The sequence below is a fragment of the Thermobia domestica genome, chromosome 2 (assembly GCF_964235325.1).
Source record: "Thermobia domestica chromosome 2, izTheDome1.hap1.1, whole genome shotgun sequence".
Lineage (NCBI taxonomy): Eukaryota > Metazoa > Arthropoda > Insecta > Zygentoma > Lepismatidae > Thermobia > Thermobia domestica.
The window spans coordinates 43,956,342-43,970,541 of record NC_137455.1 but is presented as its reverse complement, the minus strand read 5'-3'; the positions used below and the strand labels follow the sequence as shown (position 1 = coordinate 43,970,541).

Sequence of the window (14,200 nt, the reverse complement as noted above, 5' to 3'; positions counted from 1 at the left end):
TGGTGAAACTTTGATTGCATTAACTTCCAAATTCATCCCATTTGGCTGCGGGTCGGGCGTCACTGGGGGATACTGAAAAATGTAAAAATAATCCAAAGTGACCGATATTAGTATCAAATCCATAGTTTTCGTGGTTGCTGAAGTCAATGGTCACACTTCTATTAGCGATGACTTTCAAATTCAGCTAGCATTATATGTCGGCTGGGGGTCTCTTGCCGGGGTGTTACCGAGACATGTAAAAATAATCCAGGATGACAGTTATTTTTTTCTTTCGATGTTCAGTTTGTCTACATAGATATTTTATCTGACCCATGGAAAGAATGGGTATTTCACCTGATATATATATATATATATATATATATATATATATATATATATATATATTATTATTATTATTATTATTATTACATGGACCTTAGAGATATTAATATCAACTTTACTTATGGAACTTAATAAAATTACTTATTAATGTGGCGCATGCCTCATTTATGGGAGAACCACGTCGAGTAACGACTTCCCTTTTCCAAGGAACGTTACAATTGGATTTTAGAAACTAGTAGATGGAGATGTTTTTCATTACACCTTATGATGAGAGAATGATGTGCACTTTTACTCTTGTCTGGTTGCCACTTAAATATTTTAGTTTATCAAAGTTTTGATCCATAAACAGATTGTGTCTTAAATATTTTAAGAAATAAGTATTTTCATCGAAAAAATATTACATTGATTGCGTGAAATAAAGCTGTAATTAAGGGCAAACAGGAAGTTAACTACATCTTATTTCTTTAGAAGCGGATCCTCCATTTCCTTTGTTTTCTTCAACTTCTCCCTTGTTCATCTTCCGTCAACTGCACAAGATACAACATGGGAGAGAGAGAGAGAAAAAGTGAAATATTGCTTTATTAAGAAACAAAAATCACATTTACTCACTTTTCACTGTTTTGAAAATATTGATAATTAAATTATAATTTTCCACACATTATATCGTAATTTTGGAATGTCAATTTCACAGGTCGATCGAAGACGCATAAGAAATTTATATGTAAATTAACAAGTAAATATGATAGAAAAGAAGAGGAAATGATAAAGGGGAATGCAATTGGAAGGATATTTAGACAGGGATGCTATTTCTTGCCTACATTATTTAATATCTATCTAGAGGAGATGGTGAAAATGAACCTACAGTACAAAATGAAAACAGCATTTTAGTGGGGGGGAAGAAAATTAACGTGTAGTCGGTTTATACGGTTTGCAGATGATATGGCGATTGTTGCAGAGTCTGAAGAGAAAATCTATTAGATGTTAGAAAATTTGAGAAAGGGCTGTGAAGAATATGGGATTAAAATAAATGTTAGAAAGACAAAAGCCATTGTGACTGGAACGAAGGGGTTGGTGTCAAATACAGAAGTAGAAGCAGAGAAAATAGAACAAGTGATTAGTATTCGATACCTGAGTAGTATTATTAGTCACGATACTAATGAGAACGCCAAATGAAAGTAAGAATCTGAATGGCGAAAGAAACCTTTAGGAGCAAGAAAAGATTATTTTCTGAGACCTTGAATAAAGTGTTGAGAAAAAGACTGATGCTTCGCGTGGAGTATTGTGCTTTATGGGTCAGAAACATGAACATTATGTTTCTATGCTTCCATGGACCAATATGGAAACGTAAATGAAAAACGACTGGAAGCTTTCGAAATGTGATTGTGGAGAAGAATAGATATAATTAGCTGGCTCGAACGAAAAACGAATGCGAGGGAATTAGAAACAGTAGGAACTGTATCATGATGGACGTGCTAGAGAATATTGTGACAGGAAAAAGAGGGAGCGAGCGAAGGAGATTGCAATTAATTCATGATGTCAAAACAGAGAAATCGTACGAGAAGATGAAGAAATTAGAGGTAGAGCGTGGAGCATGGAAGCTTCTTAGTTGTAGGTAGTGACCTGCTAATAATGGCAAAATAACTATTATGATGAGTTTCATAGGGAAGCCCAGTTTTAACCACTGTTTATCTTGGAAAATGGAGAAAGTCCCAAAAAGTTTTAGCCACCTTGCTCTGACGAGACTAGAAAAGAAAGAGGTTATTTGTAAAAATGATCTAATGTTATCATTGGTAATTTCGGATTATATGCAATTATACGGGAGTTATTTTAAATTTTGAGTTTTTTGTGTATTGATGTCATGGCATAGCTAGAGTGTCATAATAATGCCCAAAACAACGTTTGGTGCACCCAACGCAAGCAAGCAGAACCCTTGAAATGTTAGAATGTTTAAAATTTCCATTTCATAATATACAGAAAAAAACATTTGTTCATCATTGAAAACTTTCAGTAAAATCTTCTATGACGTTTTGACATCCATTAATCTTCATTGGATTGTTTGGAAAATTTCTTGAAAAAATCCAAAGTGAAATAGCAAAAGGTTGAGATCATTTAACAAACGTTTACTAACCATTGGGGATTTATTTACTTTCGGATTACGAATGGGGCTTTATGCGCAAAGTCTTTTATTATTATTATAGTTCCTCCTTAATATTAACATTTCTATTTTCATTTGCTAAGAAATAATTTTGAAATTCTAAAAATTCTAACATTTAAATTAATTAGCTTAGCTGGACTATACTTCAAACGATTAATCTATAAATATGCTGTCTTATAATAATTATATAAAATGTTTTAATATCAGCAATACTAGTAATAATAACAAAACTTGACACTAATACGAGGAAGGATCAGAAACTAAGGTTAAAAGGCTGATATTTCTAGAGTTCTGTCTGTTATAAAGGAATTAGGAATATGAAGTAATTTTACTACATAGAGTTGGCAACTGCGCAGAGTTTCACCCACCCACCACCTATGGCGCAAGTTGTTAGTAAATATAGATGGCGACTTGTTTCGAAAACTACCTCGCAGAGAAGTGCGCTCAGTTATTTGATTTATGTGGGCGAAACACATAACCGGAGTTGAAATTCACCATCAGCTGGACTTCTCACCGAGGGCGTCATCTTCAATCACAACAACGCGCGCCCGCATACAACTAAGAAGAGCAGCACGCTGTTGAAGAAGCTTCACTGGTATATCATCGACCATCCTCCCTAGAACTCGTATCTAACCCCAAGCAACTTTCACCTGTTTCCGCGCTTGAAGAAACACCTAGGAGACCGTTGCTTCTCTTCAGATGAGGAGGTGATACAGTTTGTGACAATATGGATCAACATTGAAGGACAGGGATTTTACCAAGAGGAAATCTTAAAACTCATGCCACGGTGAGTCAAGTGTCTCGAACAACATGGACACTATATTGAATAATAACCTAACGTATGTACTATTTGCTGCTGAATTCGTACTAAGAAGTAATATATACACGTTTCACTCCAACCTTACTCTCTGAACACCTCTCGTAGTACCCATTTGGGTACTGATTGGTTATATGATGCACATATTTACCAAATATATATTTTTTAATTATTAGGTTGGCAATACTATTTTATTGCTATGCCACAGTGGTAGAACACTTATATCTGGAGCTATGGTCCTCATGTTAGATCCTAGTTCCTATGGGTTTTTGGTGGACATAGATTTTCTCGAGGAGCTGTTGTTTCCTTTTACATTCTTATCCTCCCAACACCTTAGTAACCATTCACAATCATTGGTGATCCGTCATTTTTAGCCTAAAATGCATAAACAAATGACGTAAAAATAAAAAACTTCATTTCTTTCAACGCAACTAATGATGGCCAACATGCGAGAGGTTTCCACTGTAATTTCAACGATACTCTGCTAATAATCAGAATCTTATTTCAAGATTCGATGTTTTTTTTTAATTTGCAGTTCGTTCATTTCAAAGCGAAGAGTAGTGAATTCTTATCTACGTTGAGATGTGAAAATATATTTCACGCGTTAGACATATTTACATCATTTCACTTCAAGCGTAAGTGGATTTGTCACTTCTTCAGTTCTATCATCCAACTTCTAGTTTGTCTATGTGTGTTATTTCTGTCTGACTGATCTAAGATTTTTTCTGGTTTGGCTTAAATCTAGTTAGAGATATCTTTAGTATTTACCAATAATGCTTGTATATTATCAATAATCCTAATTTCATTCAAATGTGTAAAATGTGCTGAAAAATTCCGAATATCTCTGACTTGTTTCTACTGTTTACAATCCCAATGTTGTTCTACAGTGGATAGCGGGAAGAAAGAGAACCACTACGAGAAAAATCACGTACATTGTAATTTTCCACCGACAAAGCTTACTGAAACTGGAATCGAATCAGACTCAATGTACTACAGGTGAGCGCTCTACCAATGAGGATCCGTACGGAGTTCCACGGTAACTTTCATAAAATAAATATTCGATATTCGTATTCGATACTATAACCACTTGGTGTAACAGCCCATTTTTGTGAGCCTAAGTCTGCTCCATCTTCATTCGCCAGCAACCGGCAGAACCACGTCCAGCCTAGCGCCGAGCAACAGGCGTATTAAAAGCTTTCTAGACCTAATAGTCGTCACGTCTTGTTTTCACGTGACTTCCCAGTTTGCATCACGACACTGGGTGGACGCCAAAAATAGGGAATCACCTCAGTGAAAGTCAAGATATTTTGAGATTCAGTTAATCGGAGCACGACACAGCCCCAATTGGTTCATATTAGCAAGACTCTAGTGTAATCCGTTTCAGAAGCTCCCCTTTCCTACTTAACAACTCTTGCACCTTTGTATAGAAACGGGTACAAACCAACATTTTTGGGTTACATTGCAGTACAAACGTAGTAGAAACAATTACACACATTTTATCTCGACGTTCCAAAACGGGAAGACACACGTGTGTGAACTTAGCAGGACCACATTTGAAAATTATAAATATGTGCATTCCATATGTATGTATGTAAATCGAAAAATAAAATGGTCCTACTAAGTTCACGTGAACATAACAGAACCACTGATAAATTTCTACAAGTTTGAAGACTTTTCTATATGAATCGTTTGTACTGCGTTTGTACCGGATTGTATCGTAAAAATTTTTGTTGATACCGGTTTCAAATTCTAGGAAATTGAAAAGTAAAGTTCCCAATAAGTTCACCTCAACATATGTGGACTATTGACTAATTTCTTCAAATTTGAAGAATATATGTATTCCAATAATAATTACACAAAAAAATCAACGGACACGGAACATAATAGAAACTTTATTTACATTGTAAAAATAGTGTTTGAATCGACTATTCAAAATGTTTAAAAAGGGAGTCTTACTTAAAGTGCAAACAATATCCATAAAGGAAAACGAAAAACTTACACACAATAAATAAAAGAAATTCACTTCTAAAATTTTCAGTTACTTTAACAGTTTTGTTATCTATTTACTAATTAGTAAAATGTAAAACGTTCAGTAAACTTTTTTTTCTTTTTTTAAAAAAAAGAATTATCATACCTTCACAAAGTAGAGTACACATATTCTTGAATTTTCCACTTTATCTTTTAACTTTCTCTAATTTGAAGCTGGTATAAACGAATCTTTTTTAAGATACAATACAGTAGAAACGAAGTACAAATGTATGGGATCCAAATATTTATACTTTTTCTATGTGGTCCTGCTGAGTTTATACACGTGTAGGCTACCGTTTCCACAGCCCTCACTTTATAACTCATATCTTTGTACCAAGAGTGGTACAAACGAAATTGTTTGCGGTATATTCCGGTATAAAAGTAGTAAAAACGATTCACACACGTTTTATTTCGAAATTTCAAGGTGGAGGCTGGCGAAAGGTACCCCATTTATCTCCCACATTGCTTAACATACTCTTTATAACGCATTGTCTTTAAAGCTTGTTCCGGTTGCGGAAGCCTACTTTTACCCTTGAAGCTTCATAGTTATAACTATTTACTCTTCCATCACCCTTGAATCATAAGCTTATTCTTTTTTACATTTAATTTGAAAAATTTTCTTCAAAAAGTTTACGAAATGCTCCTATCCTACTTCCGTTTTTCAACTAATAATCCACTTTGGTTACACCAAATTGAAGGAAAATGAACATAACTTCTGTACATAAAAAATGGAAAGAAATCTTTAAGTTTTGCGTCTTACGTTAGGCTAAAAGAGAAGGTGATGATGAGAAATGAATCAAATGGTGGAATGAAGAAAGTTGGAGCTAACGAGAGAACCCCGACGAGCACGGCGTTTGTCCACCACAAAGTCCACACGGCGCGAGCTGGGATCGAACCAGTGACACCAAGCGCCACTGAAAGCTTTACCACTGAGCCACTGCAAAATTCTGTACATAAGTCAGCTACTACACAAACTAATGATCCTTCATAGAGGACAATATCAGTATTGTTACCGCAATCAACTAATCTATCGGCAGTCCACTCAACTACACCCAACTACTTGACCAGTTGATATGTAAAATCATTATTCCGATAGTTTCGTCCAAGAAATGGAAATTTTTGAGGTTATCCTGTCCTCCTGAATCGACTTTGAGATTAGTTATTTACCTGACGCATATCATATTCAATTTATTACAATATTTTTATCGGTTGAAATTAAAATGAATTCAACTAATTGTCTTTATAACAAATGAAGATTCCTACGATATGTATGAATGTGCAACTCTTATTGTTTCTTAGTTCATTCTCCTAATTCTTTATCAAACATTTATTTTGTCGAGTTTCGGATCATGATATTATATAAAATGTGCCACCGCACTATACTTATTCGCTCCCGTTTCTTACTTCAAATTATGTCATTAATCGTGTCAGAGAAAAGTTGATTTTGTTTTCTAAAAGTTCGGCCGACGAAAACTCATAAAAAAAGTCATTCGATGTCACCCAAACGTAAAAAGTTTCGAATACATCCAAGTGCTGGATGTAATGCTTACTCTGTTCAGGAACCAATAGGACATCATAACGGGAAGCGCAAGGGTGCACAGTAAATAGTGTCTCGTATTAAAGTACCCTCTAAAATATTTTATTATTGCTATACGAACAGGATGCTCAATCTTCGGACTGTATACGTTCTTCTGCAGTGTAAAAATACTCGATCTCATACTGCCCTTGAACAGATGCGGGCTTTCAAAACCTTCATTTTGAGTGCCTACGCTGGCTTTCACACTCATTTGAATTTACCTCCAGTGATTTTCATATGTTTGGGCTTCTCAAAGAAAAGAGGGAACGAGTAGTTCCGCAACACACCCAGAAACGTACTTTCCATAGCATTTAGGTACTTTGTAAGCAATGAGAAACTTGTATTGAGCGTGAGAGCGATTGTGTGGAGAAATAATACTCATGTGTGTCTTATCCGCTGAATATTTTTTAAGCGGTTTTTATTTGACTGACCCTCGTTATAAATATTATCCAAATAAAAAAATGACCTATTGAAAATTGTGTTCTGTATAGAAAATATATTACAAGTATGTCTTGTTTAAATAATAACTGACTATTTCGTCTAAAATTGCATTTACAATGTAAATGAATTCCTTTCCTTTTACGTCCCACGAATACAGGAAGTGGTGATGATAATAATAAATGCATGGATGGAATAAATGAACTAGGAGAAAATGTGAAATTCTTGATGAGAAAATTCATGCAAACAGTGTTTGCCCACCTCAAAGTCAACTATGCACGAGCTGGGATCGAACCACAGATCTCACGGAACAGAGGTTAGCACTCTACCACTGAGTCATCAATAGTTACAATGTAATAAACGTTTTATCTTATATGTTGCGTGATATGAAGTCCTTATATAGTCTCTTTGTTCATTTGAAAAAGGAGCCTATTTCATGTTTATTACTATCAGTCAAATGTATTTTTTACGTAAACTATAATTTTCTGTTGTCTTCTGTTTCATGTTTATTATTATCAGTCAAATATATTTTTACATAATTTTCTGTTGTTACAACGCTAATTATATGTGGTTATACTATACCGTGACAAACATTACATTTTATATTAGTTTTCTACGCTAGTAGCGCCTGTTATTACAACATAAGGACAGACTAATATGACTATTTATGAAACTAATCTATAATATCGCTTAGTAACGTATTGTACTTCTCACATGACACCAAATAATTATATGCTGAGTCACTTTTATCACACTATGGCTTTATCATGTGTATGACAATATTATGAAATTTATATCAAAACAGCTTCTACCTTTGTAAAACCAGGTCTATTTCAGAGATTTTAATGGGTAAGTTCTAATGGAAGTTACTTCTTAAACAGTTTGTAATGTGCTTGTTAATTTTACAAATGTTATATATTCATTTCTCAATGATCTTATATTTTTAAAAATTGGTAGATTGACATTTTTGCTGTCCGTTTCTAATACAGTCTACAGAAATAAATTATGGACTAATTAGTATAGAATCCGAGCTTTATGTGCTCCTATTGAGATTGCACCTGGGTCTTCAGTGTAAACGGTGTACAATAATACTACGCAATCACAATAACGCTGCTAAGAATAGATTTCATCAACAGAAATTAAATAGGTGCTTTGTTCCTAAGGTTTTGTGAATTCGCTCCTTGGTATATGAGATGTAAAAGGAGATTTTCTTTTTCGCCTGTGATTAATATGAAAAATTCTATGGTGCTGTGCAGTAATAATAATAATCACCGTTATCATGTCCATCCAGGTACCAGTTTTGGTAATATTGTTATAATATAGTGAACAGAGACACGCAGAAAGATTTCACAGATATACTCGTAGAGGTGTGTTGCCTTAGTTTTTATAATCCGTATTAACTTGTTATGCATTAAGCGTGAGTTTGACGTTGTCCACTGCCTGCTTTAGATATACCCTGTTTGTATACTTTACTAATTTGTTGAATGCTTTCGATTTACCTAATCCTTTTCATTACTAAAGCTATATGAGACCCAGCAGTTGAGCATGGTGATCCAGCAGTTGAGCGCTAAGAAAAAGCTAATTATTTTGCCATGTACAGATTATGAATTGCAAAGAATATAAATTATTAAATAATGTTGGTAGGAGATTGGCAATATTTGGTAACACTCAAATAAAACTTTTCGATAGGAAATGAACAATGAAGAGAACTTGCAGTTAACACTCAGATATCTTTTCACGAAAAAAAAGTTGAAATCGGTGTATAGAAAGGTGCCTGAAAATGGCCTCACTAAAGTAGTGATAAACACTAAAAAAACTATTCTATTCCACAGTGTCACACGGAAAATGTATTTAGTTGGATGATATGCAATCGAACTTACAGCTCATCGATTTCCATCGATAATTCCGATGTTTTGAGACCTTATCGTATGTAATTCAAGTAGTTCTCAACTTGTATCATGACCATAGGACAGCACCAAATATTTCATACCTTCTCATTTGAAATCAACTTCTACCACATGAATATTTATATAAATAGAAAGATAGATGTTAGCACTATTTACGCATTTAATGAAAAAGATGATGGATTTGCAATTTATTCTCTTGTTTCTTTGGATAGTGTGTGTGTGTGTGTGTGTGTGTATAAACCAACATTCAAGTATTTTGCAATAATCAAAAGCTACATGTACTTCAAATTTGTACATATCATCAAAACGAAAGGAGGTATTGGGGAAAAAAAATACTAAACTTGAAACGTTAAAAATTCTGACTTAATTTCAAAGCAAAGGTGCAATTTTGTGAATAAAGCTAATTAAAATAATCACTGCCATAATAATACCGCACGTAACTCTACTTTATTTTCAAATTGTTAATAATTAATGTATTTCTCTTTATAGGAATTCACGATGGGAGCCTATCGTACGGTTTTCGCTTTAAGCCTCTTTCCAATAATTATTTATTCTACCATAGAAATACCGAAACTCACAGACGACAATTTGGAAGAGATATTAACATCAATTGTGAATGAATGTTTTGGTGAAAATGCATGTGTAATGATAGCAAGTGAAGAACATTACTTCAGTCTACATCTTCAATATCATTCACCCATCATAATCAGTAAAATTAATTTCTCCACTAGTTTGAATGACACCTCTTACAAATTATTCCTTACGGCCATGGATGAATCGTGTAGTTCTTTTATTATTGAACCAAAGAATATGTCACATACATTTGGAGTTCTGAATATATCTTCTGAAAGAACCATCCAAAGAAAACTAACAAGATTTATTATTATTAATAGAGATAGTAATGAAAATGTTGAAACAATATTTAAACATAAATGGATCAAAAACTTTCCGTATATCTATATTGTAAATATAAGTGAAAATATCGTGAATGGTATATTGACTACAGTCTTAGGGGACTATTTGATTCCACAGACCTTTCGGAAAATTGGAACATTAAATGGAACAGTACTGAATTGTAAGGAATTGGAAGCAGATAAAATGTCAAATTTACAAGGAAAGTCATTGAAAGCTCTATGGTGGGTATATCCTCCTTACACAATGCTGAACACAGATGGATCTCAAGATGGACTTGATTTTAGAATTTTACAAGAATTTTCTCGCAAACATAATATGTCTTGGGTTTTTGATATCAAAGATATTCCTTGGGGTTATCCGACAGATAATGATACTGTTCAAAGTTTTATGGGAGCCATTAAGACAATGGAATATCAAATAGCATGCCCAGGAGACTATATTACCATGTCCAGAAGATTACATTTCGATCAAAGTACACCGTATGCCCAAGGAAGTATTACATTTTTGACTCCGAATGCAAAACGAAGAAATAATTTGTGGTCTATATTTTCTCCTTTATCGTGGAACGTGTGGTTAGCAATCTTATGTTTTTTGTTTTGTTCTGCCGTATGCCTTACTTTATTTTCTATTTTACTGAGCTACATACTAAATAGGAAATTCTATTATTCTAGCTTTATGTATTCATTGTTATACTGTATTGGTGTTAATGTTGGTATAGGTGTTCCACAACCTACACACAATGTTTTCAAATTTTTAATAGTTTCATTTTATTTAACTTCAATGATTTTCATCACTGCTTATAACAGCAATCTTATATCCTTTCTCACCCTTCCAATTTATGATGTTCCGATAAATTCTTGGCAGCAATTTGTGGACTCAGGTTTGGAATGGGTAACCTATTCGATTGGGTGGGATGAATATTTTGAGGACACATCTGACCTTCTCTTAAAAACAATATCTAAAAGAGAATCTAATATTAATGACATTAATAAAATATATGAACTGGCTAAGAATGGTAAAATTGCCATAATAGCTGAGAAACTTTTAGCAAACTGTATATTGTCAATTCCACTTCCTGATGACGTCTTTGAGGATTTGCATCTAATGAAAGATCAATTGAATTTTCACGTAGTGTTTAATTTTCCTCGAGGATCTCCTTTAGTAGGGAATTTTAATAAACTTCTTCGTTATATCCGAGATTCTGGGATGGTGATTAAGTTGCAACGTGACATTGTTGATAGTTTGCAAACACAGAATCATTTGTTGCCTCTGCTCTCGACAGCTCTGCAAGATGACACACCTTACCCATTACGCTTATGTGATATTGGTGGGAGCCTAATATTACTTCTACTAGGATATTTGGCATCAATTATTGTTTTTCTGCTAGAAACTTTTCTGTGCATTGCCAATAGACTGTTAAACCTTAAGAAGTGAATACATATTCGATATTGATGTTTTTAATTTTTAATGATGCTTTATAAATTACAGCAAACTATACGATCTTTAAAAGATCACAACTGTAAATATGAAATAAATAAAATTCGAACTCGTTAGTTACTTAAGGTTTAGATTCAACGAATAGTAACAAATACTTAGGTTGAACACACATGCCGAATAATTTGAAGACATACGACGTCAGTATTCTGCAATAAAGGAAGGTCTGGAAAGATTGAATCCAATAATGGAGAATATTTCTTTCCACAAATGTCTGAGTGCGTTAGACAACTTGCTAATTTAGATACAATCGTCTAATTGGTGTGAAGTGGTAATGACAGTGGTGCTATTCAGCCGGTTCGCAGCGGTTCGCTCGAATCGGTTGTTAAAATATTTCGAGTTCGCAGAATCGTTTGTTGGACAGACATAACAGTAAAATTTTTGCGCAGCTGTACCGAGGAACAGTAAAGTTTAGTTTAACTATCTTAGTTTTTAGAACTTTTTACAGCTACAGACTTAAAAAAAATATATTATCTCTCAGAACAAGGTTTAAGCGTTTATTTCTCAATCTCAAACATTCAGATATGAAGAATGAGAACTGGGATCACATGATTGTAGTGGTGAGGGTTATTTATATTTGGAACGCATATCAACAATTGTAGATCCATTGCTGGATTAGGGCCTTTGCAATACTTTTTGACAACCATTTTACTTGGATAATTCGTTTTCAAGATACTCGCAGTGCTACCTAATTTCATCACACCACCTTGTATTAAGATGGTATGTAGCTCTCTACTTGTCACTCCTGGTATCCAATAAGATTTTTTTTTTGTTTTGTCTACCTGGTATTCTTTGTTCCCTAAGAAAGTTATATCTGTCTATTAGAATAACACTACTGGGTAATGATATCTTAGATTTTATATTTAAAAAGATAAGTCAAATGAAGATAAAGTAATAAGAATATTATCGACAGAAAACCGGAATTTTTCATATATACTTTTACTACATCTTTCTTCCAAGTTCTTAGAAAAGTGACTTCTCTTAAGAACTTTGATAACTCCATTAATGCAAGGGTAATAACAGCAAATAAATATCCTGATAACATTTCAAAATATTTAAAATATACAATACTCAGGTATTAATTTGTGGTGCAAGATGCATTTCATAATAGGGCATAATCTACATTATAATAACTTACTAATATTGTGATTAGCAGTCTTGTATAGAAGGCCAATAGGCTACGTAAATGCATGAATCCAATAAGCACAACACAGCATGTTCTAATAGAATTATCACAAATACTCTACATCACACTTTATAACAGGTACGGTGTGCGATCCCCGTGACCCTATCGGAGGGTCCTAATTAGGTTTTTACGGCCCAGGTAAATTTCGTGTCACTGGAGGTAACGAAACTATAATCACTGGCTGACTGCACGAACGCCTATTTGTGCAAGTACAAACAAAGTAATAGAAAGTTTATAACAATAACATTTATAAATATGTATAATTTTATATGGACAACGGTCCGTATCGTATGATAGCAATATCTTCTATGGCCAGATCTGAACATTTAACTGGTTGAGTTTTGTGGCCAGACATGTATAAACATGTTTTATCGAGACAGTTCGGATATAATACGTAAATAAGCCATTAGTAGTGCATGTATTCTCAATTTTAAAGAAAAAAATATGTAATAAATAGAAAGATAAATGAAGAAAATTTTCGGAAAATACATTCATATTCTGTTTAAATATATTATATTTTGTGTGTTATCATTGAAACATTTAGTAAGTATACTACGTTCCAATTAGTTCCGGAAATTATAGGATAACGAACTTGGAGCAATATATACATGTTATAAGTTAATACCTCGAGCCTGTACAATGCTAAATATAGAACTACATATACACACAAAACAGTATATAAATTAAATAACTACAACAGTAAGGTCAATTTTAATGAGTTCTAATATGTATATATAATTTTAATAATATATATTGAACATATGAAAGATCGTGTTATCACTAATGTATGCAACTTACCAACCCATAAAGAATACTTTTAATTATTGCATACTACAATTACATACTAACACATTTATTATTTTCCTATTTCTTTTATTTATAGCTCCTTGATTTGCAAGGTCGCATCTCCGATGCGTGATATATATACTCTTACGAGTGTAAAATATTAACATCATTCTAGTACTATTATTAAGTTGTTTTGATCTTTTGCTACATTTTAACAGAGGTACTTCCTATTGGATTGTGTAATACGACACTTTTTTTGCTTACTTAATAAAATGTTTTAATAACTTTTGAGCAACTCTATTGATTACGTATGCTGTCTTTTTCTGTTAAAATTTTATTTACCAAATTTATGATTGTATCGCCTTTAGTGACGATTATTTCCGGTATTAGCAAGCACACCAGCACTAGCTTTTAGATGTGTCCTGAAAATCGTACTCGACGAATTCCTATTATGTTTGTATGTTAAAATTCAAAATTATTGTATATTTACACTTTTTAAAAGTGAATTTGGCAGGAATTTGTAAAAAATGGTGCATTGTATATTAATAGAATTTGGTGAGTTATATTTGCCTTTTTT

At 33.4% G+C, this 14,200-nt stretch overlaps 2 protein-coding genes across 3 annotated transcripts in view; one reads left to right on the top strand and one right to left on the bottom strand.

Annotated features, from left to right (window-relative positions):
• LOC145671542 (dipeptidase 1-like) overlaps positions 1-14,200 on the bottom strand; it is a 718,611-nt gene that overhangs the window by 669,857 nt on the left and 34,554 nt on the right. The gene's annotated exons all lie outside the window — the stretch shown is intronic.
• LOC145678991 (ionotropic receptor 21a-like) lies at positions 10,341-11,591 on the top strand. Its single transcript, XM_081749593.1, has one exon. The coding sequence runs from the start codon at positions 10,341-10,343 to the stop codon at positions 11,589-11,591; it is 1,251 nt and encodes a 416-aa protein (XP_081605719.1).